Raw genomic sequence first — 27,915 nt, forward strand, 5'->3', positions numbered from 1 at the left:
CATAAAGCTCATATATATATATATATATAGATACATAGATAGATGATCTCTGATATGTTTCATGTTTCTGTTTTAATTGTTTCTTCCCTGGTATTTGCGTCAGCCATGTCTCGCCGCTCTGCTTCTGTTTTGCTCCTCCTCAGCATGCCTTTGCTTTTTTCTTTTGTGATTACTGCAGGATTCACAGATACCGGAGATGGTGAGCTCTATCGATATTGGTCAATGGGCACCTAATAAGTAGATTTATTCGTTAGAAATTTTAACAGTGTTAATGTTGAAATAAGTGGGTAATTATGCATTTCAATGTGTTCAGTGGGCACACTGTTGTCGATACAAAAGCAATTGGGAAACCCACTGTCGACATGGAAAGGCGGAGATCCGTGTGGTTCAAAATGGGATGGCGTTTCTTGCATCGGTAACCGAATAACTTCACTGTAAGTATTTTGTGCATCTTGTCTTCAAATCATGACAACATCTTGTCTACTAAGTGAATATGCATGCCGTTTATGGAATTTTCTTGAGCTCTACAGAAAACGTTCGTTGAAATCTAATTTCAACGCAGACCACCAGAAATCGTGAACCAAGCCAGAATTCGTTCACCGGATTTTCTCGGAGCGATTTGTCGACGAAGGAATAATCCGGCAAGGAGCTCCGATATAATTTGGAGCCGACACGTGGTTACGTAACGCAACGTAAGAATCTCTGGAGTTAATGTTCAGCGTATGTTGGCCTTCCGATATTCTCCTCCTCCGTTCGATCTACTCCACCTTTTTCGTCCGTTGATTGCCCAAACCTGCATACGAACATACATTAATGACTTTGCGTGGAGTGAATTTCATTTTTGGTTGACCGCGGTAAAATAATTAATGAATTAATTGTTACCGTAGAGAATAGGTAAGGTGATTTAAATTTTAATGTTTTTATATGTATCGGAGGTATGGTGGTGCATTTAAAGAAAGGCATGGGTGTTAAAAATATTTACGGCACGTAAAAGTAATTGTGTTTTTTTATTTTATTTTGTTTTCAAAAAATGAAAAGGGCTCGTGCATTGACTATTGTAAAAAAAAAGAGAGCAGTGAAAAACGTGCTCTGCATCTTTGTTTTGTATGGCACATGGGTGAAATGTAAGTGTTCGCAGCAGCGAGAGAAAACCAGGATGTATGCACAGCAGTGCACAAATGTATTTGGTAATGTTTTGTGAGGCATTGTAAAACAGAGAAATAGCAAAAACCATGTGTGGTTTTGCACAGCAGTGCATAAAGGAAATGGTGAAGCGATCTTTGTAAGCCTGTGTAAATTTTTATTTACAGTAGTAAAATTATGTAAACTTTTATTACAGCAGTAAGTTGTTTTTCACAGCAGTGAATATAAAAGGGATTTTTACAGTGGTAAATCTTTGTATCAGTTTTTAATGAATAGAAAGTTTTTTTTATGGTGGTGAAATACTCTGTCTCTCAGTGAAATTTTTTTTAAGTCTTTCTGTGCAAAAAAAGATCCTGTGGAGGTAAAACAGAGCATTGCCTCTGTGTGTTTGAATATTTGGTTTTTGGTATTTTCTCCATGTAAAAATACCCAACAGTGGTATCAGAGCTAGTCCAGGCTCTTTAAAGAAGTTAAAGAAGCTGAAGGGAGAAGGTTTGTAGCTGCAGCAAAACCTCTCAGGCAGAAAGAAGGCTCAGACAACGAAGGATTCAGGTATTCCTCATAGCTATCTTGTTTGTTATTGAAGAGACAGTCAGTTTTTAAAATACACAGTCAAGGAATGGCCAGCACAAGCACTGGTATGGGTATGTTTAACACCCAGCTCCCACAGTTTAATGGGAAGAACTATGACTACTGGTCAATAACTATGAGAGCCCTGTTTGCCTCTCAAGATTTATGGGAAATAGTTGAAGATGGTTTTGAAGAACCAGCAAATGAAACTGAGTTCAATGCATTAACTCAGGGAGAGAGAGATCTCCTGAAGAGCAATAGGAAGAAGGATGCAAAGGCCATTTTATTGTTGCATCTAGCAGTAGACCAGAGTATATTTCCAAGGATAGCAGCAGCTAAAACATCAAATGAAGCATGGCAAACCCTCAAGACAACCTATCAAGGCATGGAGAGAGTGAAGACAGCAAAACTACAATTGCTGAAAAAGGATTTTGAAAACTTGAACATGAAGGAGTCAGACAACATTGAATCATTTTCACTCATGTGAGTGGTGTAATCACACAAATGAGAACTCATGGAGAAACCATTGAAGACAGAAGGATTGTGGAGAAAATATTGAGGGTCTTACCCTCAAGGTTTGATGCCATAGTCACCACCATTGAAGAGACAAAGGATCTCTCAAACTATTCAGTTGATGAACTACATGCATCACTGATAACACATGAGCAGAGGTTGAGTAGGAATGAAAACTCATCTCTTGAGCAAGCCTTCAAGACCCAGATGTCCTTTGGAAGAGGAAGAGGTCAAGGAAGAGGAAACCGAAGAGGAAGAGGCAGAAGCCAGAACAGAGGTGGAAGGAACAGCCCATCAAATGCACAAGGAAGAGGCAGCAATACAAATCAGAACCAAGGTCAAGGCAGCAGCCAACAAAGAGATCAGTATCAGTCTCAAGGACAAAGGTATGATAAATCTAATGTTCAATGCTATTATTGCAAAAAGTATGGACATTATGCTAGTGATTGTAGAAAGAAACAGCATGATAAGAACAACAGACAAAATGCAAATGTTACAAGAGAAAACAGCAGTCAAGACAATGTCCTGTTAGCTTGTAACATGGCTGAAACACATAGTGAGGACATATGGTTTTTAGACTCAGGTTGCAGCAACCATATGACAGGGAATATAGCCCTCTTTTCAGCCTTAAATCAGAATTTGAAATCAGAGGTCACTCTAGGAACTGATAGTAAAGTGTCTGTTATGGGAAAAGGAGAGGTAAAAATATTTACAAAACAAGGAGAAAGGAAAACCATAGCAGATGTCTACTATGTCCCCGGAATGAGATGTAACCTATTGAGTGTTGGACAGCTTATCCAAAAGGGTTACAATGTTTACTTTGTAAATGATGTGTGCACCATCATGGACATACCACCTAGCAAAAGATGCATCGCTGAAGTGAAGATGACAAGGAACAGGATGTTCCCTCTCCGGATCAGGGCAGACATGAAAAACAAAGGTGAAATTGCAGCAGTCACCCAAGAGGCCTTCCAAAGCGTGCCAAAGGATGAGAACTGGTTATGGCACTTGAGATTCGGGCATCTAAATTTTGGAGGTCTAAACTTATTGAGCAGAAAAGGAATGGTAAGAGGATTACCATTGATAGAGAAACCGGACAGCCTATGTGAAGGCTGCATTTTGGGAAAACAACATAGAGAAAGTTTTCCATCAGGTAAGAGCATAAGGGAAAAGGCACCCTTAGAGATTATCCACTCAGATTTGTGTGGACCAATGCAAGCTCTATCATTAGCTGGCAGCCTATATTTCTTGACATTCATTGATGATTTTACAAGAAAGACTTGGATATATTTCCTCAAGAACAAAAGTGAAGTCTTTGAGAAATTCCAAAATTTCAAAGCACTTGTGGAGAACCAAAGCGGGCTGCACATAAAAGTATTGAGAACTGATAGAGGAGGTGAGTATATTTCAAATGAATTCCTAAAGTTTTGTAGAGAAAATGGAATACATAAACAGTTTACAACTCGGTACACTCCGCAGCAAAATGGAGTTGCTGAAAGGAAGAACAGGACCATCATGGAGATGGCAAGGAGCATGTTGAAGGCAAAGCATTTGCCAAATGAGTATTGGGCTGAAGCTGTACATTGTGCAGTTTATATATTGAACAGGTGTCCTACAAAAGCAGTCTTGAACAAAGTTCCAGAAGAGGCATGGAGTGGGAGAAAGCAAGGAGTCACCCACATGAGAGTTTTTGGGTGTGTGGCCTATGCACACATACCAGATCAGCTAAGGAGGAAGTTGGACAGCAAAGGGGAGAAATGCATCTTCATTGGATACAGTGAGGAATCCAAAGCCTACAGGCTGTACATCCCATCTACCAAGAAGTTCTTTGTAAGCAGGGATGTTCAATTCATTGAGGAAGAAGCTTGGGATGGAAGCATAGAGAAAACAGTGAATGTCAAGAACTGTTTGTCTCATGATGAAGATGAAGAGGAGGTGGCTGAAATGCATCCCCAAACAGCAGCGCCAACACAAGGACAGCATGGGACACCATTGAGGATAAATGAGAGTGCTTCTCCAAGCACACCACAAGGAGGAAATTCAAGTGCATCTTCAAGCACTTGCACACCAAGTGAAAGAGGTAAGAAATTTAGAAATCTAAGTGACATTTATGATGAAGGAATGAATTCCTTATTTGCCTTGTATTGTCATGTTGATGATCCTATTCATTTCGAGGATGCAATTAAAGATAGGAAATGGATAAAAGCTATGGATGAGGAGATGAATGCCATAGAGAGAAACAAAACATGGGATTTGGTTGAGTTACCAAAAGGCAAAGAAGTTATTGGTGTGAAATGGGTCTATAAGACCAAGAGCAATGCTGAAGGCAAGATTGAAAGGCACAAGGCAAGGCTGGTTGTCAAAGGCTACAAGCAGCAATATGGGAGAGATTATGAGGAGACTTTCGCACCGGTTGCAAGGATGGAAACCATGAGAGCAGTGCTGTCCATAGCAGCACAAAACAAATGGAAAGTCTACCAAATGGATGTGAAATCAGCATTCCTAAATGGAGTGTTAAAGGAAGAGGTTTATGTTGAACAGCCTCTCGGATATGAGAAGAAAGGTGAAGAGCACAAAGTGTGCAGATTGAAGAAAGCTCTTTATGGGCTGAAGCAAGCGCCAAGAGCATGGTACAGCAGGATAGATTCTTATCTATTGAATAATGAATTTGACAAATGTGAAGGAGAACCCACAGTCTACATCAAGGAAAATGATGGTAAAATTTTAATTGTTGTCTTGTATGTAGATGATGTTATTTTCACTGGAAATGATACTTATCTTATTGAGAACTTTAAATCAGTCATGAAGGATGAATTTGAAATGACTGACATGGGTTTGTTGAGATACTTCTTAGGCATAGAAGTAGATCAAAATGAAAAAGGAATTTTTATATCTCAAGCAAGATATGTAAATCAAGTTTTGGGCAGATTTAAGATGGAAGAATGCAAGGCAGCAATCACTCCCACAGTGATGGGATTAAAACTCAGCAGAGAGGACAGCAGCAAGGATTTTGATCCTAGCTTGTATAAAATCATTGTTGGCAGCCTTATGTATTTAACAGCAACTAGGCCTGATTTAATGTATGCTGTTAGTTTAATTTCCAGGTTCATGGAGAGGCCGAAGGAGGCACATTGGCAGGCAGCAAAGAGAATTTTGAGGTATGTCAAAGGCACCAAAATGTTTGGAATTTTATATCATGCCTCAAAACATTCAGATTTGGTTGGATGCACTGACAGTGATTGGGCTGGAAGTGTAGATGATCGGAAGAGCACTTCCGGTTATGTGTTTCATATGGGTTCAGGAGCCATTTCATGGGCTTCTAAGAAGCAGTCCATTGTAGCATTGTCTACAGCAGAGGCTGAATATGTGGCAGCTACAGCAGCAGCATGTCAAGCAGTGTGGATGAGAAGAATGTTGAGAAGCTTAGGCCAAGAGCAGGCAAAAGCGACAGTGATTTTTTGTGACAATAGCTCAGCTATTGCATTGTCAAAGAATTCAATGTTTCATAAGAGAACGAAACACATTGATACCAGGTTTCACTACATCAGAGAATTGGTGAACAATGGAGAAATTGTCCTAGAACATTGCAGGACTCAAAAACAGGTAGTAGACATCTTGACAAAGCCATTGGATCAGAAGAGCTTTGAATTTTTGAGGAAGTGTCTCGGTATGACCGAATGCCCAGCTATTGAAATTAAAGGGGAGTGTTGAAATCTAATTTCAACGCAGACCACCAGAAACCGTGAACCAAGCCAGAAATCGTTCACCGGATTTTCTCGGAGCGATTTGTCGACGAAGGAATAATCCGGCAAGGAGCTCCGATATAATTTGGAGCCGACACGTGGTTCAGCCCTGACGTAACGCAACGTAAGAATCTCGGGAGTTAATGTTCAGCATATGTTGGCCTTCCGATATTCTCCTCCTCCGTTCGATCTACTCCACCTTTTTCGTCCGTTGATTGCCCAAACCTGCATACGAACATACATTAATGACTTTGCGTGGAGTGAATTTCATTTTTGGTTGACCGCGGTAAAATAATTAATGAATTAATTGTTACCGTAGAGAATAGGTAAGGTGATTTAAATTTTAATGTTTTTATATGTATCGGAGGTATGGTGGTGCATTTAAAGAAAGGCATGGGTGTTAAAAATATTTACGGCACGTAAAAGTAATTGTGTTTTTTTATTTTATTTTGTTTTCAAAAAATGAAAAGGGCTCGTGCATTGACTATTGTAAAAAAAAAGAGAGCAGTGAAAAACGCAGCAGCGAGAGAAAACCAGGATGTATGCACAGCAGTGCACTAATGTATTTGGTAATGTTTTGTGAGGCATTGTAAAACAGAGAAATAGAAAAAACCATGTGTGGTTTTGCACAGCAGTGCATAAAGGAAATGGTGAAGCGATCTTTGTAAGCCTGTGTAAATTTTTATTTACAGCAGTAAAATTATGTAAACTTTTATTACAGCAGTAAGTTGTTTTTCACAGCAGTGAATATAAAAGGGATTTTTACAATGGTAAATCTTTGTATCAGTTTTTAATGAATAGAAAGTTTTTTTTATGGTGGTGAAATACTCTGTCTCTCAGTGAAATTTTTTTTAAGTCTTTCTGTGCACAAAAAGATCCTGTGGAGGTAAAACAGAGCATTGCCTCTGTGTGTTTGAATATTTGGTTTTTGGTATTTTCTCCATGTAAAAATACCCAACAACGTTGGGAGTTCCTTCTAACTGAATATTTCCATGGATAAAATTTTACATGACGCTCTCTTCAATGAATCTCAATGGAAAATTGCCGATTGATATTGGGCGGCTTTCAGCACTACAAGTTCTGTAAGTTGATTGATGAAGTAATTGCACGGGTACCACAGAGTAGATACCGTCTAAACCCATTTCTCCAATGAATATTGAGGTTTCTCAGTAGAGTTCATTTGGCTGAACTCCCCCATGTGTATATCGGAGATTTGTTTACTTGGGTGCAATAATCTTTCTATTTAATGCCGGCAATGCACCATGTAAACTTTATCCAACATTTGAATACACAGTGTAGTGGGGATGGATCTCCCAGGGTTACCCTCTAAACAGAGCATCTTCCTTCTTTAAATGCAATTCGAGTAACATTAACAAAAATTACCTCTTGCGTTTGCATGGTAAATAAGAGGGTATAATAAGTAGATTGACTGAACAAAGTCATCATTGCAGGGATCTTTCATACAATCCAGTCCTGACAGGACTGATTCCAAGTACTTTGGGTGATTTGCAATACCTTCACACGTTGTAAGCATTTTGAACCCTGTAATTCAATCGTTGGTATTCTTGTTCCAATTCTTTACAATCGACTAATTGTTAGCTCATTTTAGAATATTGACAGGGTGTAGGTTTTCTGGGCGCATTCCAAAGGAGCTGGGTAAACTGCAGAGACTGGTTACTCTGTAAGAAAATACTCCCAAAAAACCCTTTTTTTCTATGAACAAGTACACTTTGTGACGCCGTGAATCGTTTGATTTTGGTAGGGACATGAATTCAAATGATTTATCGGGAACTATTCCTCCATCTTTGGGTAATCTTACGGGACTCTACTTATTCGATTTGTCCAACAATGGCATCGGTGGAGAATTACCAGTCGAGCTGAAGGGGCTTGTCAATTGCGTTCACTTGTAAGTATTGCATTTTTATTTGGGATAAACTTTTACTGCGTGCAGGAATATGCACTTTATACCTTGTTACCTTCAACCTGTGGTTATGTTGTTGATGCTTCAAGCCATTTCAACAAAAACAATTTAAATGGATCGATTCCACCGGATCCCTCTATCAAGAGGATGATGCTTTTCAGCATAGTCACAGGTGAATCCCTCTGTCATGAGGAAGGTGCTCTTCAGCACATTGTTATGGTGAACCCCTCTGTCATGAGGAAGGTGCTCTTAAGCACAGTCTCAGGTAAATCCCTCTATTAAGAGAAAGACAACTTTGTTGTTTGTGGAACTGCATCAGAAGCAGTTGGTGAATCCCTCTATGTGAGGAAGTGTTTGGGTAAGATTGAATGCCCAGCAGTTGAAATTAAAGGGGAGTGTTGGAATGTTAATTCCAACTGCAAGTGGCGAACGTGGACATTACGGCAGCAACCCAAAACCGCCAGAACAAAACCACAAACCCGCTCAGGCATATCGCACCGCTTTTGCATATAGGTGGTTTCCGTATTGTTGGGCTCCGATAAGCTATGGAGGCGACACATGTCACCCGCATGACATCAGCCAACGAAACTCATCGGAGACTAAAGTTCGGTGACAAACTGCCCTCCGATATCAACCTCCGCCGTCCGATCTCCTCGCGCGTCCTCAGCCGTCGATCTCCGAAGCTGCATACGACCTGCGTCAATTAAAAGGTTTGCGTGGAGTGAATTGAAATTTCTGGTTGACCGCCGACTAAATTAATTAAATGCCATGCTGAAAATTAAATGGCATGTGCAGGGGGTTGTTAAATGGTTGACGTGGTTTTTAATTTTAATGTTTTCTTATATGCACGGCGGTATGGGCACATACAACATATGTGTCATATCTTTTAAAGAAGTGTTGACCATTATAAAAAAACATATCGAATGAAACAAGAAAAGTGTGTGGTTGTATTATTTTTTTTAACACATGGAACGAAAAAAAAAAATGCTCGATGTTGTAGTAATCGCATATGGGAGGAACCAGAGAACTCGGAGGGCAGCAAAAGAGGAATGAGAAGATTTGCACAGCAGTGCATGAACAAAAAGAGCAGGGGAGCGTAAAAGTATTGTGTGTGTGTTTTTGTTGAGTAATGGTGAAGCTCGCAGCGGAAGATATTGCACAGCAGTGCATAGATTTTTTTAATGAAGTGGATTTGCATTGAAATGCAAAAGAAAAGAACGCATAAGTTTTTTTTGTAATGTGAAAACCCAGGAATGTAAAAAAAAGGGATTTCACTCAGATGTAAATGTAAATTTATTTTACAGAAGTATGTGTAAAATGTTTTTCACAGCAGTGAATGTAAAAAGGGTTTTACAGCAGTAAACCCAACACAGTGAAATCTCAGGTGGAGAGAAAAGACAGTGTTTTTGTTTTTGATGGGTGAATGTAAGTTTTGGTAAATCCCTCTCAGCAAAGAGGATGAATATGTATTAGGCATATATGTTAATGAATAGAAATGTTTTTATGGTGTTGAAATACTCTGTTCCTCAGTAAATTTTTTTATTAAAGCTTCCCTGTGCAAAAAGGATCCTGTGGCAGAAATGGAACAGAGCATTGGCCCTGTGGTGTTTGTTTGTCTGGTTTTGGTATTTTCTCCATTCAAAAATACCCAACAGTGGTATCAGAGCTAGTCCAGGCTCTTTGAAGACTCAAAGAAGCTGAAGGAAGGTGTTGTTGCAGCAGTCAAACTTCTCCAGCAGTGTGAAGACTCAGCCAAAAGGATTAAGGTATTTTTCAAAGCTTTCCTTTCTGTTACTGTGAAAGGAACAGTCAGTGATTTAAAAGAAAACACAGTCAAGTATTTAAAGCCTAGATAAGAATGGCAAGGTCAAAGAAGAAAGCCTCCAAGCCTGCTAAAAATGTGTCTCCCTCCTCTACTAAAATAGAAGGCAATCCATTTGAATACATTTTATTTGAAACCCCAAAGTTTGATGGAAACTTTGATGTATGGGAAATAATGATGAGGGCTTTCCTAATGTCTGAGGGGATTGAAGTCTGGGAGTCAGTGATTGATGACAGCAAGATGGATAAAGAATCCATGGAGTATGATGCACAAGCAGCAAAGACTATCTTGGATGGACTGCCTGATTCTGTGAAGAGGAATCTAGGAAAATACACATCAGCAAAGGATATATGGGACAGACTGCATGACCTTCATGCAAAGGGAGCACTGACCATGAAAATGAGTCAAGAAGAAAGTTATGAACCCATCATAGAAGCTGAGAATGAGAAGCTTGACCTCATCAAGGTTCAAGTAAGAGAAAGGGATGAAGAGCTGGCCAAGCTTAAGAAGGAACTTGATGAATGCAAGAGGAAGCATCATGAAGAAGTCATATCCATGACAAATCAGCTGAATGAAGCAAAGAAGCAAGCAGATGTCTTGACAAGTGAACTTGAACAAAGACACAAGAGAGTGAACAAACTTGTGGAAGAGATTGGACAGTACAAGGTAGAGGTCTCCTCCCTTAAGTCTGAACTACAAGAAGCCAGGAAGCAGGCACAAGGAGCTGAAAAGAAAATGAAGAGCAGTCAAGCAAAAGATGAAGAAATCTCCAAAATGAAGTCTGATATTATCTCCTTCAAAGTAGTAGCAGCTGAAGCTACTCGTAGCAAGGAAGAAACTGAGGGACAACTAGCAAAGAAAAATAATGAATGTGAAAAGTTAGAAGAAGAGATTGTCCTCCTCAGGAAGAAGGTTGAAGGGGTGAACAAGATCATGAAGAGCTCTCAAGCTTTGGATGACATGCTCAGCTATCACAGATCTCCATATGATAAATCAGGACTTGGGTATGTCGCTGAACCCTCAAACAAGGATGAGGATGCTTTAAGCAAAGGAGATGTGAAGAAGCCAGAAAGAAGTTGTGAAGCTCCTAGTTCCAGCAAAGGCAAGGAGAAAAATGAAGGCTGCAATAGAAGAAATCCTACTCCAAGTAGAAAACCAGCTCCAAGAAGAAATGTAGCTGATGTCAAAGAGGTAAGAGGCAATGGTCATCAACAAAGGATCTCAAGGCATCAAGGCTTCAGAAGTACATCAAGGAAACCTCCATCTCCCAGGTACCAAAGTTCATTTTATGGTTATTGTTATGCTTGTTCAAACTTTGGTCATATGGAAAAAGACTGTAGAGCATTTCATAGAGATAAATGTTGTGGTCTCCGAAAATCTCCAAGAAACAATTTTAGAAGAAATCATGAAATGTTATTCATAAACAACGTTGAATGTTACAAGTGTCATAACATTGGGCATATGGCACGAGACTGTAACTTGACATGGGCTCTTACACAAGCTAGACCCATGCAAAAGAAGAAAGTTACACAAGTATGGAGAAGGAAGGAAACGCAATCTGAAAACCCCTTGAACTCCCCAGTGGATCTAAATTTGTTTTGAGAAGAGTCTGCCAAAAGAAGACAAGCATACACTAAAGGGGAGCTTGAATTTTTTTTTGTTTGCTGAACTGTATTAACAGTCATTTGTTGATGATGGAAGTATTGCAGCACAACAGTTGCAAATGAAATCTTTGTTAATCCCTCTGAAAGGTAATGTGCAGCAGTGATGAAATCAGCAATGTTTTTGCTTTGTTTTTATGCAATATGCACAGAAATGCATAAAGAAGAAAAGATGGCAGCGCTGAAATGTAAAGAGCAGCAGCGAGATAAGAGAAAAGTGCAAAGCATGGAGACCCTCACAGCAGTGGGAAGATAGAACATAAAACAACAGTTTGGAATTTTTTTATGGAGCACATGGATTAGAATGAACAGCAGTTTGAATTTTTTTTGTGGTGCACATGCATTGAAATGCATAGCAATGGAATGTAGTTTTCCTTTTATGTAAAGTGAGAGAATACACTCACAGCAGAATGAGTGTAATGCACAGCAGATGAAATGTTTTGTATTGTGAATGAAAATGCAAAGCAATGAGAAGAAAATGAGAAGAAGGCAAAACGCAGCAGAACGTAAATGCCCAGTGGCTGAGAATGCAATGAAATTCTTTCACACAGCAGTAAAAAAATGTAATATTTTTTTTATGCAATGCAACATGCAAAAAAAATGCATAAGGAAAAACAGGGACAGCAGATTTTTAATGCACATTGGATGTATGAGAATGTGTGTGGCAGCAGAAAATGAAAGGAATTGCACAGTAGTGCATTATGTAAAAAAATGAAACTGAAGATTGTGTGAAGCAAGGGTGTAAAAAGTAACAGCCTGTGTTATTTTTTTTGTGGAGAATGAAGTGCCAAGTGTTTGCACACACAGCAGTGCAATGAATGTTTTGTTTTGAAACTGCATCTAAAGCAGTGTTTGGCAGTAATCCCTCCATGAGAGGAAGTGAAGTTCTTGGAGAATCCCTCAGTCAAGAGGAAGATGCTTTTCAACATAGTGTGGTAAATCCCTCTATCAAGAGGATGATGCTTTTCAGCATAGTCACAGGTGAATCCCTCTGTCATGAGGAAGGTGCTCTTCAGCACATTGTTATGGTGAACCCCTCTGTCATGAGGAAGGTGCTCTTAAGCACAGTCTCAGGTAAATCCCTCTATTAAGAGAAAGACAACTTTGTTGTTTGTGGAACTGCATCAGAAGCAGTTGGTGAATCCCTCTATGTGAGGAAGTGTTTGGGTAAGATTGAATGCCCAGCAGTTGAAATTAAAGGGGAGTGTTGGAATGTTAATTCCAACTGCAGGTGGCGAACGTGGACATTACGGCAGCAACCCAAAACCGCTAGAACAAAACCACAAACCCGCTCAGGCATATCGCACCGCTTTTGCATAAAGGTGGTTTCCGTATTGTTGGGCTCCGATAAGCTATGGAGGCGACGCGTGTCACCCGCATGACATCAGCCAACGAAACTCATCGGAGGCTAAAGTTCGGTGACAAACTGCCCTCCGATATCAACCTCCGCCGTCTGATCTCCTCGCGCGTCCTCAGCCGTCGATCTCCGAAGCTGCATACGGCCTGCGTCAATTAAAAGGTTTGCGTGGAGTGAATTGAAATTTCTGGTTGACCGCCGACTAAATTAATTAAATGCCATGCTGAAAATTAAATGGCATGTGCAGGGGGTTGTTAAATGGTTGACGTGGTTTTTAATTTTAATGTTTTCTTATATGCACGGCGGTATGGGCACATACAACATATGTGTCATATCTTTTAAAGAAGTGTTGACCATTATAAAAAAACATATCGAATGAAACAAGAAAAGTGTGTGGTTGTATTATTTTTTTTAACACATGGAACGAAAAAAAAAAATGCTCGATGTTGTAGTAATCGCATATGGGAGGAACCAGAGAACTCGGAGGGCAGCAAAAGAGGAATGAGAAGATTTGCACAGCAGTGCATGAACAAAAAGAGCAGGGGAGCGTAAAAGTATTGTGTGTGTGTTTTTGTTGAGTAATGGTGAAGCTCGCAGCAGAAGATATTGCACAGCAGTGCATAGATTTTTTTAATGAAGTGGATTTGCATTGAAATGCAAAAGAAAAGAACGCATAAGTTTTTTTTGTAATGTGAAAACCCAGGAATGTAAAAAAAAGGGATTTCACTCAGATGTAAATGTAAATTTATTTTACAGAAGTATGTGTAAAATGTTTTTCACAGCAGTGAATGTAAAAAGGGTTTTACAGCAGTAAACCCAACACAGTGAAATCTCAGGTGGAGAGAAAAGACAGTGTTTTTGTTTTTGATGGGTGAATGTAAGTTTTGGTAAATCCCTCTCAGCAAAGAGGATGAATATGTATCAGGCATATATGTTAATGAATAGAAATGTTTTTATGGTGTTGAAATACTCTGTTCCTCAGTAATTTTTTTTATTAAAGCTTCCCTGTGCAAAAAGGATCCTGTGGCAGAAATGGAACAGAGCATTGGCCCTGTGGTGTTTGTTTGTCTAGTTTTGGTATTTTCTCCATTCAAAAATACCCAACAGGTTTTTCACGAGAATATGACCTTAAAACATGTGTAAGTACCATATTCATTATACTGTAAGGATTTAATTCAACTCATGATAAACTATTTTGATCAAATTAGATTCTCAACCTAAAGCCACTGTCCACTCTTTGCAGGTTATTTGATGACAATTCATTCACAGGAAATATCCCCTCAACTATTGGGACTGTGTCATCCTTGACTGTCCTGTGAGTCTCCCATATCTATTTCCATTGGATTGCAAAGTACACAAGTCCCCAACTACTCTTTGGTGATCTGTTGGAAATAAAGTTTATATTCATTTACACTTATATTTATTTTAGATTTTTTTAATAAGATGACTGAGTGGTTTGGGATGTCATTTTTCTATTTGGTTTCAAATTTTATGGGAATATTTTTGGCGCTAAAGGAGTAGGTTCCTCTATTCACTTGGAGTCTCAGCTTTAACAAAGATAAATTCTTGGTATATCTGGTTTTTGGTCTCTGGGTGTTAGTCACTGGATATTCTCTTAGTGTTATAGCCACAGTAATTATGTTTGATCTGAAGCCTGGGTCAAATTACTCTAACTATTACCCATTCTAACTAATTACCCATTCACCATGCTAGAAAAGGAGATGCCTGAAGAAAAACAAAAAGAAATTAGAGATGCCTGAAGGAAATTATTGCCAGTGAAATATACTTTCACGATGTGCGTAGAGGGGCCTGAAGGATTAGAGATGTGTGAGGTTTAGGAAATGTAAGCATTACTGTTTTAATTAATATGTTCTAAGGATAAAATGAAATTTTTCTGGGGTAATAGGACAAGTGTCCATAGCTTTTCTGTCGAATCTTAAATATCTAAGAGTATCTATCGCTTTTCTGTCGAATATAAAAAGAGTGTTCATAAGCAGGAAGTGTAAGATGTGAAACGTATACGCAGGGCTGTCCAATGTAACGATGTTCTCTTACTCTGATAATCTAAAATACAGCAGCAATATTTTTGCTGCTTAGTTCTTAATATCTTGACAGGCCATCTATTAAATCTTGCTTCATGATTAACAGGAGGCTCGATCGAAACTCTTTGGAAGGCTCAATTCCGTCCCACATCGCACGCTTGGAAAATATTAATGAATTGTAAGATCAACGATGTATTGCGCCTGTTCAGAGATGTTAGATCATAGTTATTGACCAGAAGAATTCATTGACTGTCTGCATTTTTTCAGGCATCTATCAAATAATCAGCTCAACGGTTATATACCTGACTTATCTTTGATGAAAGATCTTCAGTACTTGTAAGTAGAAAGTTCAAACTCTGCTCAAAAGATCTCGAATTGATTTTATCAAGTCAAAACTTCCAAGATTCATGTGTACGGTATTTTCTTTTATAGGGACTTGAGTAACAACTCATTCGATGTCTCCCATGTGCCCACCTGGTTATCTGCTCTCACATCTTTGACCACCATGTAAGTTCAAGGGGTTTGAAATACAACATAAATTAAGCTTTACTATCTTTCGAACTAACTGGTTTTTCCTTTCCCTTTGCCTTGTTCTATAGTGTGATAGAAAACAGTAATTTGAATGGGCGGCTTTCTTCTGAAGTTTTTAGCTCACCGCAACTTGAGACAGTGTAAGTGTATTTAATATTTTCTGTGCAATACCTTCAATGTTACATTGTTGAAAGATCAAACTTGAAAATTCAGTGATCTTCATTTTCCAATGGCGTAGGATTCTCTCCAATAATTCTATAGATGGGCCTCTCTCAATTTTGGAAGGAAGTGTCAGTCAGCAGCTCCAATTGATAGACCTTCGATACAACAACATCACGGACGTTCCATGGGGGAAAAACCTTACCAAGACTTGGGCGTATGGATTTCCATGATAACCCTCTAAACTGATTCATGTGGATTTCTGATTCATTTATATGTATGGGAAACCTTGTAGTATCTATTGGACTAGGAAGGGGAAGAGGGAAAAAAATCTTTGGATATGTGAAACTTTCTGACAATTAAATGATGCGATATTAATCTACTTCTATTCCAAAGTTGTACACCTTCAATTCTTAATGTAAATCTGTTTTTTTTTGGCCATGCAGACTTGAAGGTAACACGGTTTGTGATTCCCAAACATTCATATCAAATAGCCCCATATGCCGCCCTGATGACGATGCTCAAGACACGTCCTACCACACTGATATGGCACATTGCAGAAACGATACCAACTGTACTGAAGATTCAGAGAAAGTTAATCCTCAGAGTTGTCAGTGTGCAATACCATATGTCGGCACCATTGTCTTAAGAGCTCCCTCCTTTTCAACTTTGACGAATATTAACAGATTTCAAAAGCTAGAGAAATCTCTATGGACGCAATTAAACTTGACAAAGGGGTCAGTATATCTCTGTTGCATGCGGTTTGATGCCAACATGTATCTGAATATAGGAGTCCGGCTTTTTCCATCGTCCGGAAGGAAGTATTTTGAGCCATCGGAAATCATAAATCTTGGTTTTTCTTTAAGCAATCAAAGATACAGACCACCTGAGGAATTTGGAACTTCTTATTTCATACCATCGTCTTACATATTTTTAAGAGGTGAGGAACTGTAACTTTACTCTTAGTTCAGGTTTTCGACAAATATGGCATCTTTTAAAGTGTGGTGTACCTATGTATTAACAATTTTTCTGGCTGTTTGATTTCACAAGGGTCGAGGTCTCTAAATACAGGGGCAATAATTGGAATAGCAGTTGGTGCAACAGTGTCGATCTGTGCCATCATCGTCGTAGGCATTTACGCGTTATGGCAAAGAAAGAAAGCAGCAAAGGCCATTGAATTATCAAACCCATTCGGTATGAGATCCTATTCTTGGAGAATCTGAGAATCTGCTTCTGCTTTTTACATATGTAAATTGGTGTTGGAAACAAAAACTAATTTCTGTCAGCTTTTCTTCAGCTTCGTGGGATGCAGCAAGCAGTCAACATAGTGTTAAAATTGTAATTTCAACCGCGCGGTGGTTTTTGGAAAACCGCCCGGTCTCCCTGCACCACCATTCGCAGAAGGCGGTATCCGTAGCAGGGGCCCCGACACAATCAAATGGCGCCACGCGTCCACTGTACAGCAGCTGAAACCGCTCTCCCCGGACGCTAAAGGTCGTTTTGTTTGCGCGACCTTGACGAGCGAATTGCGTTGGATCGGGTCAGGAGGCTCGGATCTGCACGAAGCTGCGTGGACTTTAACGACCGGGCCCGACAAATGAGGTGGCGACACGTGGCACTGAAGTGACGTCAGCCGACCCCGCCCGCGTCAAAATGAAATTTTTTTTGTGTCGTTTTGTGGTTGACCGCCGTGGAGGAAACGACATGGTTTTAATGCTTCTACGTAGAATTAGGTGGCGGCTTTTAATGTGGTAATGGGCATACGTCCCATATGTTATTTTTTTATATATGTTTTTACGTAGAATTTGGTGAGGCCATTTAATATGGTTATGGGCCATATTTTTTATATGTTTTTATATATGGCTATGTAAGCCCGCGTGTGGCAAGTGTTATGTAGTCTTTCTTTTGTTGTGTATTGTGACTGCGGCAGCGAGCACAGTGGTCTGGGTTAGTTTTTTTTTTTTTTTGTTTTGTTTGTTTTAAACGCATAGCAGTGCGAGAGCTCATGGATTTGTAATGAACGCACAGCAGTGCAAGATATCATTGGAATGAATAGAACGCACAGCAGTGGGAAAAGAATTTTGAAAGCAGGGATGTATTGTATTGCTTGCTCATCGCAAAAGCAAGAGATAGCATGAGATTGGTTTTGTAATACCCACAGCAGTGGAAGACCAGAAGTGAGAGAGAGACAAAGTTTCTCCAGTGAATCCCTCTCTGCGCAGAGGATGAAGTTTGTAACAGTTTTGTTTTTAAGCAATAGAAAATGTTTTATGCTGTTGTAATAGACTGTTATGAGTCATTTTGTTTTTAATAGCTTCGCTGTGCAAAGGTCCTGGAAGAAAGAAAACAGAGCATTGGCTCTGTGGTATTTGCTTGACTGGTTTTGGTATTTTCCCATTTAAAAATAACCAACAGTGGTATCAGAGCTAGTCCAGGCTCTTTGAAGACTCAAAGAAGCTGAAGGAAGGTGTTGTTGCAGCAGTCAAACCTCTCCAGCAGTGTGAAGCCTCAGCGAAAAGGATAAAGGTATTCCTCAAGCTTTCCTTTGTGTTACTGTTATAGAAATAGTCAGTGATTAAAAAAAACACAGTCAAGTATTTGAAGCCTAGTTAAGAATGGCAAGGTCAAAGAAGAAAGCCTCCAAGCCTGTTAAAAATGTGTCTCCCTCCTCTACTAAAATAGAAGGCAATCTATTTGAAAGCATTCTATTTGAGGCTTCAAAGTTTAATGGAAATTTTGATGTATGGGAAATAAAGATGAGGGCTGTCTTACAGTCTCAAGGGTTTGAAGTCTGGGAGTCAGTGATTGATGACAGCAAGATGGATAAAGAATCCATGGAGTATGATGCACAAGCAGCAAAGACTATCTTGAATGGACTCCCTGATTCAGTGAAGAGGAATCTAGGAAAATACACATCAGCAAAGGATATATGGGATAGACTGCATGACCTTAATGCAAAGGGAGCACTGACCATGACAATGAGTCAAGAAGAAACTCATGAACCCATCATAGAAGCTGAGAATGAGAAGGTTGACTTCATCAAACTTCAAGTAAAAGAAAGGGATGAAGAGCTTGCCAAGCTTAAGAAGGAGCTTGACCAATGCAAGAGGAAACATCATGAAGAAGTCATATCCATGACAAATCAGATGAATGGTGCAAAGAAGCAGGCAGATGTCTTGACAAGTCAACTTGAACAAAGTCACAAGAGAGTGAATAAGCTTATGGAAGAGATTGGACAGTACAAGGTAGAGGTCTCCTCCCTTAAGTCCGAACTACAAGAAGCCAGGAAGCAGGCACAAGGAGCTGAAAAGAAAATGAAGAGCAGTCAAGCAAAAGATGAAGAAATCTCCAAAATGAAGACAGATATTATCTCCTTCAAAATAGTAGCAGCTGAAGCTACTCATAGCAAGGAAGAAACTGAGGGACAACTAGCAAAGAAAAATAATGAATGTGAAAAGTTAGAAGAAGAGATTGTCCTTCTCAGGAAGAAGGTTGAAGGGATGAACAAGATCATAAAGAGCTCTCAAGCTTTGGATGACATGCTCAGCTATCACAGATCTCCATCTGATAAATCAGGACTTGGGTATGTAGGTAAACCCTCAAACAAGGATGAAGATGCTTTAAGCAAAGGAGATGTGAAGAAGCCAGAAAGAGATGGTGATGCTCCTAGTTCCAACAAAGGCAAGGAGAAAAATGAAGGCTGCAATAGAAGAAATCCTGCTCCAAGCAGAAAACTAGCTCCAAGAAGAAATGTAGCTGATGGCAAAAAGGCAAGAGGCAATGGTGATCATCAAAGGATCTCAAGGCAGCAAGACTTCAGAAGTGCATCAAGGAAACCTCCATCTCCCAGGTACCAAAGTTCATTTTATGGTTATTGTTATGCTTGCTCAAACTTTGGTCATATGGCAAAAGACTGTAGAGCATTTCATAAAGATAAATGTTGTGGTCTTCGACAACCTCCAAGAAACAATTTTAGAAGAAATCATGAAATGTTATTCATGAACAATGTTGAATGTTTCAAGTGTCATAACATTGGGCATATGGCACGAGATTATAACTTGACATGGGCTCTTACACAAGCTAGACCCATGCAAAAGACGAAAGTTACACAAGTATGGAGAAAGAAGGTAATGCAACCTGAAAACCCCTTGAACTCCCCAGTGGATCTAAATTTGTTTTGAGAAGAGTCTGCCAAAAGAAGACAAGCATACATTAAAGGGGAGCTTGTCATTTTTGTTTACTGAACTGTATTAACAGTCACTCCTTGATGAAGACCTTTTGATAAGGGAAAGATGTGAAGTTAAATCTGCCATAAAAGCAGAGAAGAAAAGGGGACAGCGTTCAAATGTAAAGAGTAGCAGTGTAAGAAGAAAAGTATGCAGAGCATGGAGACCCTCACAGCAGTGGGAGGACAAAACATAAAACAGCAGTTTGAAATTTTTTTTGTTATGGAGCACATGCATTGAAATGCATAGCAATGGAAGGTAGTTTCCTTCTATGTAATGTGAGAGAATATACTCACAGCAGAGTGAGTATAATACACAGCAGATGGAAATGTTTTGTATTGGGAATGAAAATGCAAAGCAGTGAGAAGAAAATGAGAAGAAGGCAAAACGCAGCAGAGCGTAAATGCCCAGTGACTGAGAATGCAATGGAATTTTTCTTCACACAGCAGTGAAAAATGTAATGTTTTTTTTGTATGCAATGCAACATGCAAAGAAATGCATAAAGAAAAACAGGGACAACAGATTTTAATGCACATGGGTGAATGATAATGTATGGCAGCAGAAAAATGAAAGAAATTGCACAACAGTGCATTGTGTAATTAAAAAAAATGAAACTGAAGATTGTGTGAAGCAAGGGTGTAAAAAGTAACAGCCCGTGTTATTTTTTGTGTGGAGAATGAAGTGCCAAGAGTATGGGCACAGCAGTATGATGAAACAAAAAGCAGCCACAGTGCAAATTGCAGAGGCAACGCAGCAGCAAATAAAAAGCCCAGGGATGACAGTCTATGGTTATGGGTATGGACAGCAGTGAATATGAAAAATGCAGCAACAAGAAGTTTTGAACAGCAGCACATGCAAAAGAAATTTTTCTTACAGCAGTAAAGGTAAATGTAATGAATTTGTTGTTCATTGAATTGAAATGCAATATATGCAACAGCAGTGAGTGTAAGAAATGTTTACACATAGCAGTGTAAATTTGTAAATTGGGACAGTGTAATTGTTCCATAAAAGACAGAGTATTATGTCTTTGAATAATGCACAACAATGCAGAGTTTGCAAAGAAATGTAAGTGAAGTGCAGCAACACAACAGCAAGTGTAGACACAGCAGTGTGGGGTAGACGCAGTAAAGAAGATGGCACAACAGTGCAGCAGAGAACATACAGCAGCATAAAAGAACAATGTAATGAGTTTGCACACACAGCAGTGCAATGATTGTTTGTTTTTGAAACTGCATGTAAAGCAGTGTCTGTTTGTAATCCCTCTGTCATGAGGAAGGTGCTCTTAAGCACTGTTTCAGGTTAATCCCTCTATTAAGAGGAAGACAACTTTGTTTGTTTGTGAATTGCATCAGAAGCAGTTGGTGAATCCCTCTATGTGAGGAAGATATCTTTGTAACAGCAGTACTGAGGAATCCCTCTATGTGAGGAAGTGTTTGGGTATGATTGAATGCCCAGCAGTTGAAATTAAAGGGGAGTGTTAAAATTGTAATTTCAACCGCGCGGTGGTTTTTGGAAAACCGCCCGGTCTCCCCGCACCACCATTCGCAGAAGGCGGTATCCGTAGCAGGGGCCCCGACACAATCAAATGGCGTCACACGTCCACTGTACAGCAGCCGAAACCGCTCTCCCCGGACGCTAAAGGTCGTTTTGTTTGCGCGACCTTGACGAGCGAATTGCGTTGGATAGGGTCAGGAGGCTCGGATCTGCGCGAAGCTGCGTGGACTTTAACGACCGGGCCCGACAAATGAGGTGGCGACACGTGGCACTGAAGTGACGTCAGCCGACCTCGCCTGCGTCAAAATGAAATTTTTTTTGTGTCGTTTTGTGGTTGACCGCCGTGGATGAAACGACATGGTTTTAATGCTTCTACGTAGAATTAGGTGGCGGCTTTTAATGTGGTAATGGGCATACGTCCCATATGTTATTTTCTTACATATGTTTTTACGTAGAATTTGGTGAGGCCATTTAATATGGTTATGGGCCATATTTTTTATATGTTTTTATATATGGCTATGTAAGCCCGCGTGTGGCAAGTGTTATGTAGTCTTTCTTTTGTTGTGTATTGTGACTGCGGCAGCGAGCACAGTGGTCTGGGTTAGTTTTTTTTTTTTTGTTGTTTTGTTTGTTTTAAACACACAGCAGTGCGAGAGCTCATGGATTTGTAATGAACGCACAGCAGTGCGAGATATCATTGAAATGAATAGAACGCACAGCAGTGGGAAAAGAATTTTGAAAGCAGGGATGTATTGTATTGCTTGCTCATCGCAAAATCAAGAGATAGCATGAGATTGGTTTTGTAATACCCACAGCAGTGGAAGACCAGAAGTGAGAGAGAGACAGAGTTTCTCCAGTGAATCCCTCTCTGCGCAGAGGATGAAGTTTGTAACAGTTTTGTTTTTAAGCAATAGAAAATGTTTTATGCTGTTGTAATAGACTGTTATGAGTCATTTTGTTTTTAATAGCTTCGCTGTGCAAAGGTCCTGGAAGAAAGAAAACAGAGCATTGGCTCTGTGGTATTTGCTTGACTGGTTTTGGTATTTTCCCATTTAAAAATAACCAACACATAGTGGAGATTCTCCCAAACTCAAAACTATCAGAGTTTTCTCGTTTCAAACACTAAAAATGGCCACCAACAATTTCTCCAGGGATAACGAGATTGGCTCAGGAGGCTATGGCAAGGTATAAAAGAGTAGTAGTTTCTTATAAGCTAATTTGTAGAGTAAAAAACAAACCTCTAACCTTAATCTCGCATAACTGAGAGCGATAAACAGTCACGCCATCAACTAGCTCCTCTCCCGACATGAATGAAACCACTCAATGCAGATCAATTATATTTAGGACCATGCATAATTTCAATTTGTTCAATATTTTGCTGTACTACCTCAAGGTTTTTTTTGATTTCCTTTTTAATCAGCTCGGGTTCCTGGTAGTTGGTCTTTGCCCATGATTTAAGAGCCTGCCTAGTTTGCTTCAGCTTTGTTTCCCAGATATATGTCGGGGAGCCTTCCACATGCTGGGTCCAAGCCTGCCACACCGCATCTCTAGCTGCAGAGATTCGATTCCAAAGGGGAGAATATTTAAAAGGAAGGGGTCCAAGCTGGCTATGGCTGTGCAAGGTAAGCGTGATTGGATAATGGTCCGAGGCGGAGATGTTGAGGATGTCTGACTGACCGGTAGAGAAGGAGGATAGGAATGTGATGTTGATAAGGAAACGGTCAAGCCTTTCCATAATATTGCCTGCTCCTAGACGCCTATTGCTCCAGGTGTACCTTCGGTTCTTGGGTTTTATATCTACCAGATCTTTCTCTTGCATAATATGCTCAAGCCGGTTTCTGAATGGGTCTGAGCTGAAGTTTCCTCCTCTTTTCTCATTGGTATGCATGACCAGGTTTAGATCCCCTGCTAGAATGAGATTGCTGTCATGGTCTTCTTCTATATTTGTCTCCAGTGTGTTCCAACATACTTCTTTTTCCCTGTAGTGGTTTGGTGAATATACATTGTATATTTTAACTACTGTTCCATTTTCCTTGCTTTCTAGTTTTACACTAATCCAGTTCTGATGGATTTTGGTGAAGTTGCAGCTCCATTTGCTGTTGTCCCACATTGTTAGGATGCCACCCGAGGCTCCTCTTGCTTCACTGGCACAGCCGCTGTATTGCTTTTGTTGGTTAATGAGTCGGATGATTTCGGACTGATCTAGCTTTGTCTCTTGGATAAGGATAATTTCGGGCTTTTCACTTTGAATTAGTTCCTTAAGGGCTGCTTTCTTGGAGGGGTGCCCTAGTCCCCTACTGTTCCAGGATAGCATTTTCAGCATGATTTACCAGTGGTATGGAGAGGTGCTCGCCTCTCTTTGCCTTTGTTGTTGTTTTCCTTGTCCGAGTGTCCAATGATGTAGGATTCTATAGGCGTCTGGGATCCCATTGCTATATCTTTCTGTGCACTTTCTTCTCTCTGCTGTTTAGCCGACTTTCTGCCAGGCCCATGCTTTTTTGGAATGTCACTGGACGCTCCATGGTCCTTTGATGAACTTCTGGTGATCCTTGTGGAGATGGTATCAGGGGAGGGCTGGGAGGAATGAGGGGGTGAGGGATGGAGATGCTGATCAGATGAAGGGGGATCCTGCTCGGGATCTTCCTCAGAAAGGGTTGCAAAAGGATTTGAAGAAGGAGGAATGGAGGGGTCCGAGGGTCGAGGGGGTGAGGAGGGGATATGAGGAGGGGGCTGCTGAGAGGACGAGGTGGGTTGCTGATGGGATGAATGAGGATGAATGGGTTGCTGGTGGGAAGGCCCCAGGGTTTCAGATTCTGCTTGCTTCAGGGATGGAGTCGTTTTTTTCCTTTTAACCGTTTCCCATTGCCCTTCTTGCTCTGTAGATTCTACATTTATAAGTTTAGTGCATCTATTAGCAAAATGTCCATATTCGTGACATACCTTGCATTTGAAGGGTATCTGTTCGTAGTCCAGCTGTTGAATATGGCACCAGTCGTCTACTTTCAGTTTGATTGCTTCCGGTAGTCCGCGTCCCAGATCAACTTCAACACATATTCGCGCACAGGCTTGCATGTTGTCCTTAGGTTCGCTGCGATCTATGTATTTTCCAACCGCGTTTCCTATTGCCTTGACCGAGTCATCGCCCCAGCAGTGGAGAGGGAGGTGGGGAAGCCTGACCCAGACAGGAACAACACTTGGAATGTCTAGCTCTGGATCGAAATCCGGGGTCCATTTGTTGAGATAGAGACCCCTGGAATCCATGAAGTAAGGCCCGTTTCTGAAGATTAGGTCCTTGTCCTCCTTAGTTTCAAAGTGAAAGGTAAAGTATCCTCTACCACAGAACCTGATGGATATTTTTCCTTGGATCTTGTCTGCCCAGTTTCGCTCAACCCACCTTTGCACAGTTTTGGGCGAGGGCCATAGTCCTGTAAATTGGCCGATTAATCCTTTCTCCGCTAATGAGATGGCTGCCATGCGAGGAATGGTCGGAGGCAAATGAACTTCCTGTAGCACATCTAGTTTCTTTACAAACTTGGTTGCTGTTGGCCTTGGTCGTTGTTGAGGCAGAGATTTAACCAGGTTGGAAAAAGCTTGTTGCAGTTCCGGATCCCCACCAGGCGGATCCGGAGGATCCATGGAGCTGATCGATCGAGCAGCAGCAGAAGCAGATGAAGGCCTAGGGCAGGCTCAGGCGCGCGCGCGCGCAGAGCAGCAGAAGCGGGTTTTTTTCGTATGAGCTCAATGACATAATTTCAATTTGTTAAACTGATGGAAAACAGGGGATTGTCGTTTGTGACTCAAAAAGAGTTTAGATTTGTGAAGGGATGAGAGGGTTAAAAAATACCAACCCCAAATCTACTACCGACTTTAATTAGGATGAATGTATACTAATTTAATATTGCAGCCTCTGACTCCATAAATTTTGATTAGTTTAACTGCGAAACAGGGGATACTCTGCAAAATTTCTGATTGGTTTAACTGGGGTAATAGGGGATTGGAGTCAGAAAAACTCCAGATGATATGGATTTGTGAAGTAATGTTATGACTATTAAGAAATCAGAGGCGTAAAAATACCAACGCCTAATCGATCGAAAATGGATTTACCTATGATATTTATTTGAAATTTTCATTTATTGACATCACATTTTGGTTTTGATATTAAATATATTTTATTTTAGTTATAAATAAGAAAAATAAATATTTATTTTAGTGAAGAAATGTTTTAAAATAAACTAATTTTCGATATAAAAAGTCTTAATATAACTAAATTTATAATTTAAATTTTATAAAATATTTAAAATTAGGCCATCTCAAAAATTTAAAGGGTACTAAAGGTATAATCAAAACTAAATATACTTATATGTTAATATTTTTAATATTTAAAATTAAGTATAGTCTAATTTATAGTTGAAATAGTTTTTTTCATAAAGTAATATAATTTCAAGTAAGAAAGTGATTTTTTGCTATTTAGAATACATTTTTGTATCTAAATGGATTTAGCTGCCTAAAAAACCTTTAAACAGTAGAATTCTAAAAACTAAACAAATGAAACCCCAGATTTTGGTTAAAAATAACCAGTAAAAAACTAAAATCCCAAATTTTGGTTAAAAATAATCAGAAAAATGTTGTGAAAAAAACTTTTTCCTCCTCCCTTTAGACTAACAATCTTGAAAAAAATGATAAATATAATTTTTAACTTAATAAATAAGATAGTTATTATTAATGATGGATGGTAAATATTATTATTATTATGTATATAAATAAGATTTCAACCTTGTTAAATATATTGAATTTAAATATTAACTTATTAACTTATTTTAATAGTTAAACTATCTTATTTTTATAAATTAGGAAAATGTACATTTAAATGTTTCAAAATAATTTTAAATTTTATTTAAAAATAAATTTTATTTAAAAATTAAATAATAAGTTAATTTAAGTAGATTTTTGGAAAAAATCACAATAGACTAGTTTCAAACCAGCCAATATAATTTATCTAATTTTACTTTTACTTTAAATAACATTTACTAGTAAATCAATATTCCTTATTGCTATTGTTTAATAGACTTCTTATACTTAAGTTGTGAAGTAGAGCGTCATTACCAGCTTTTATTACAAATGCTATTTACCTCATAATTATTATTGTGAATTAATTGTTTTTGATATCTGCCAAATGTTCTTACATTTATTAAAAAAAACAAAACAAACAAAGATATCTGCCAAATGTTATATTGAATATCTGATGACTCACTGAATTCATGCACTTTCGTACGGATATACAGGTGTACAAAGGAATACTGCCCGATGACGGACAGATGGTGGCTGTGAAAAGGGCAAAGAAAGAGTCTAACCAAGGTGTTGCAGAATTTAGGACGGAACTAGAACTGTTGTCTCGCGTTCATCATAAGAATCTGGTGGGACTCGTTGGATTTTGTTTCGAGGAAGGGTCGGAGCAAATGCTTGTATATGACTACATCCCAAATGGAACGCTGAGAGATAATCTCTCAGGTAATTTTCTTCTCACATCTCATCCTCTTTTGGTTCCTGTCTATTTGCTTAGCTCACCAGAGAAATTGGCCGCGATTCAACAAAAGTATTTTGTCCATTCAATTAACAGGCAAAAACGGAAGAGGATGAATATCGCATTAGGGGCAGCGAGGGGATTGGCATATCTTCACGAGCATGCAGATCCCCCCATAATACACAGAGACGTGAAGTCGTCCAACATCTTGCTCGACGACAATATGGTTGCCAAGGTAGCCGACTTCGGACTTTCCAAACTTTTTGCTGACACCGGGGATAAAAGTTATGTATCGACTCAAGTCAAAGGAACCATTGTAAGTATCATCAGCACACTTCCAAATTACCTTTCCAACTTTTCCAGATCTAAAGTGTTACAACTGCCATACACTCTCCACTGAAACTTTGACTCTATGAAAACTTAGGGATGTATTTGCGTGAATCCGAATACAAGTTAAATTAGTTGAGTGAATAACTTTAATTGGTATGGATGGATTGTTTTAAACATTGTAATTTGAATGAGTGGGTTGAATTAGGGAAATGTTAATTCATATTTTGTTACCACTAATCTTTTTAAAATAAAATCTCTCTTCATTCGAAACTATAAAATGCGTCTAGCTTTCAACGGTGAAATGCTGAACAATAATGAGTTGGGCAGGGGTACCTGGATCCGGAGTATTACATGACGCAGCAACTGAGTCACAAGAGCGACGTATACAGTTTTGGTGTTGTATTACTGGAAATTCTAACGTCTCAGCATCCCCTAATTGAAGGTGGAAAATATCTGGTCCGAGAGGTGAAGACAGCAATGGATACCGATGGAGTGAATGCCGTCCGACGCCACATACTGGACCCCTTTCTCAAAGATTCTCCAATTTCTCAAACACTTCTTCAAAGTTTCGTAAGCTTATCGTTGCGCTGCGTTGGGGATTCGGCTGTGAATCGTCCTAAAATGGGCGATGTGGTGAAGGAGCTGGAGTCGATCGTAGAATCTGTGGTAGGGCCATACGAGGCCACGACAAAGACAGAGCAAGTCTCTCCAACAGCTTCTCTACGGAGAGGTCACCATCCAAATGCGTCTGTAACTACATCTATTTCCGTTCATTACAGCGGCGGAGAATCAGCGGCGGATTCTCCAATATTTGATCCCAACTGATATATAATACGCTACATATAGCAAGTCCATTAAGCAGCCTACTGGGCAAGTACTTTG

The 27,915-nt window shown here is 39.5% G+C and overlaps 1 protein-coding gene across 1 annotated transcript; it reads left to right on the forward strand.

Moving 5' to 3' along the window:
• Positions 1-105: 105 nt before the first annotated feature.
• Positions 106-27,915, forward strand: LOC149185009 (leucine-rich repeat receptor protein kinase HPCA1-like). The gene is made up of 21 exons (XM_089415524.1): positions 106-199; positions 314-427; positions 6,973-7,051; positions 7,421-7,495; positions 7,579-7,650; positions 7,732-7,875; positions 7,980-8,020; positions 13,836-13,869; positions 13,974-14,045; positions 14,879-14,950; positions 15,040-15,108; positions 15,205-15,279; positions 15,372-15,443; positions 15,909-16,402; positions 16,513-16,656; positions 16,760-16,869; positions 21,828-21,931; positions 22,256-22,367; positions 26,465-26,711; positions 26,808-27,019; positions 27,361-27,915. Exons 1-21 carry the CDS (start codon positions 106-108, stop codon positions 27,856-27,858), a joined length of 2,934 nt encoding a protein of 977 aa, XP_089271650.1. The 3' UTR covers positions 27,859-27,915.

Source organism: Pinus tabuliformis, chromosome 3_2, assembly GCF_031772625.1.
Source record: "Pinus tabuliformis cultivar Carrire ecotype Pingquan chromosome 3_2, CPIR1, whole genome shotgun sequence".
NCBI lineage: Eukaryota > Viridiplantae > Streptophyta > Pinopsida > Pinales > Pinaceae > Pinus > Pinus tabuliformis.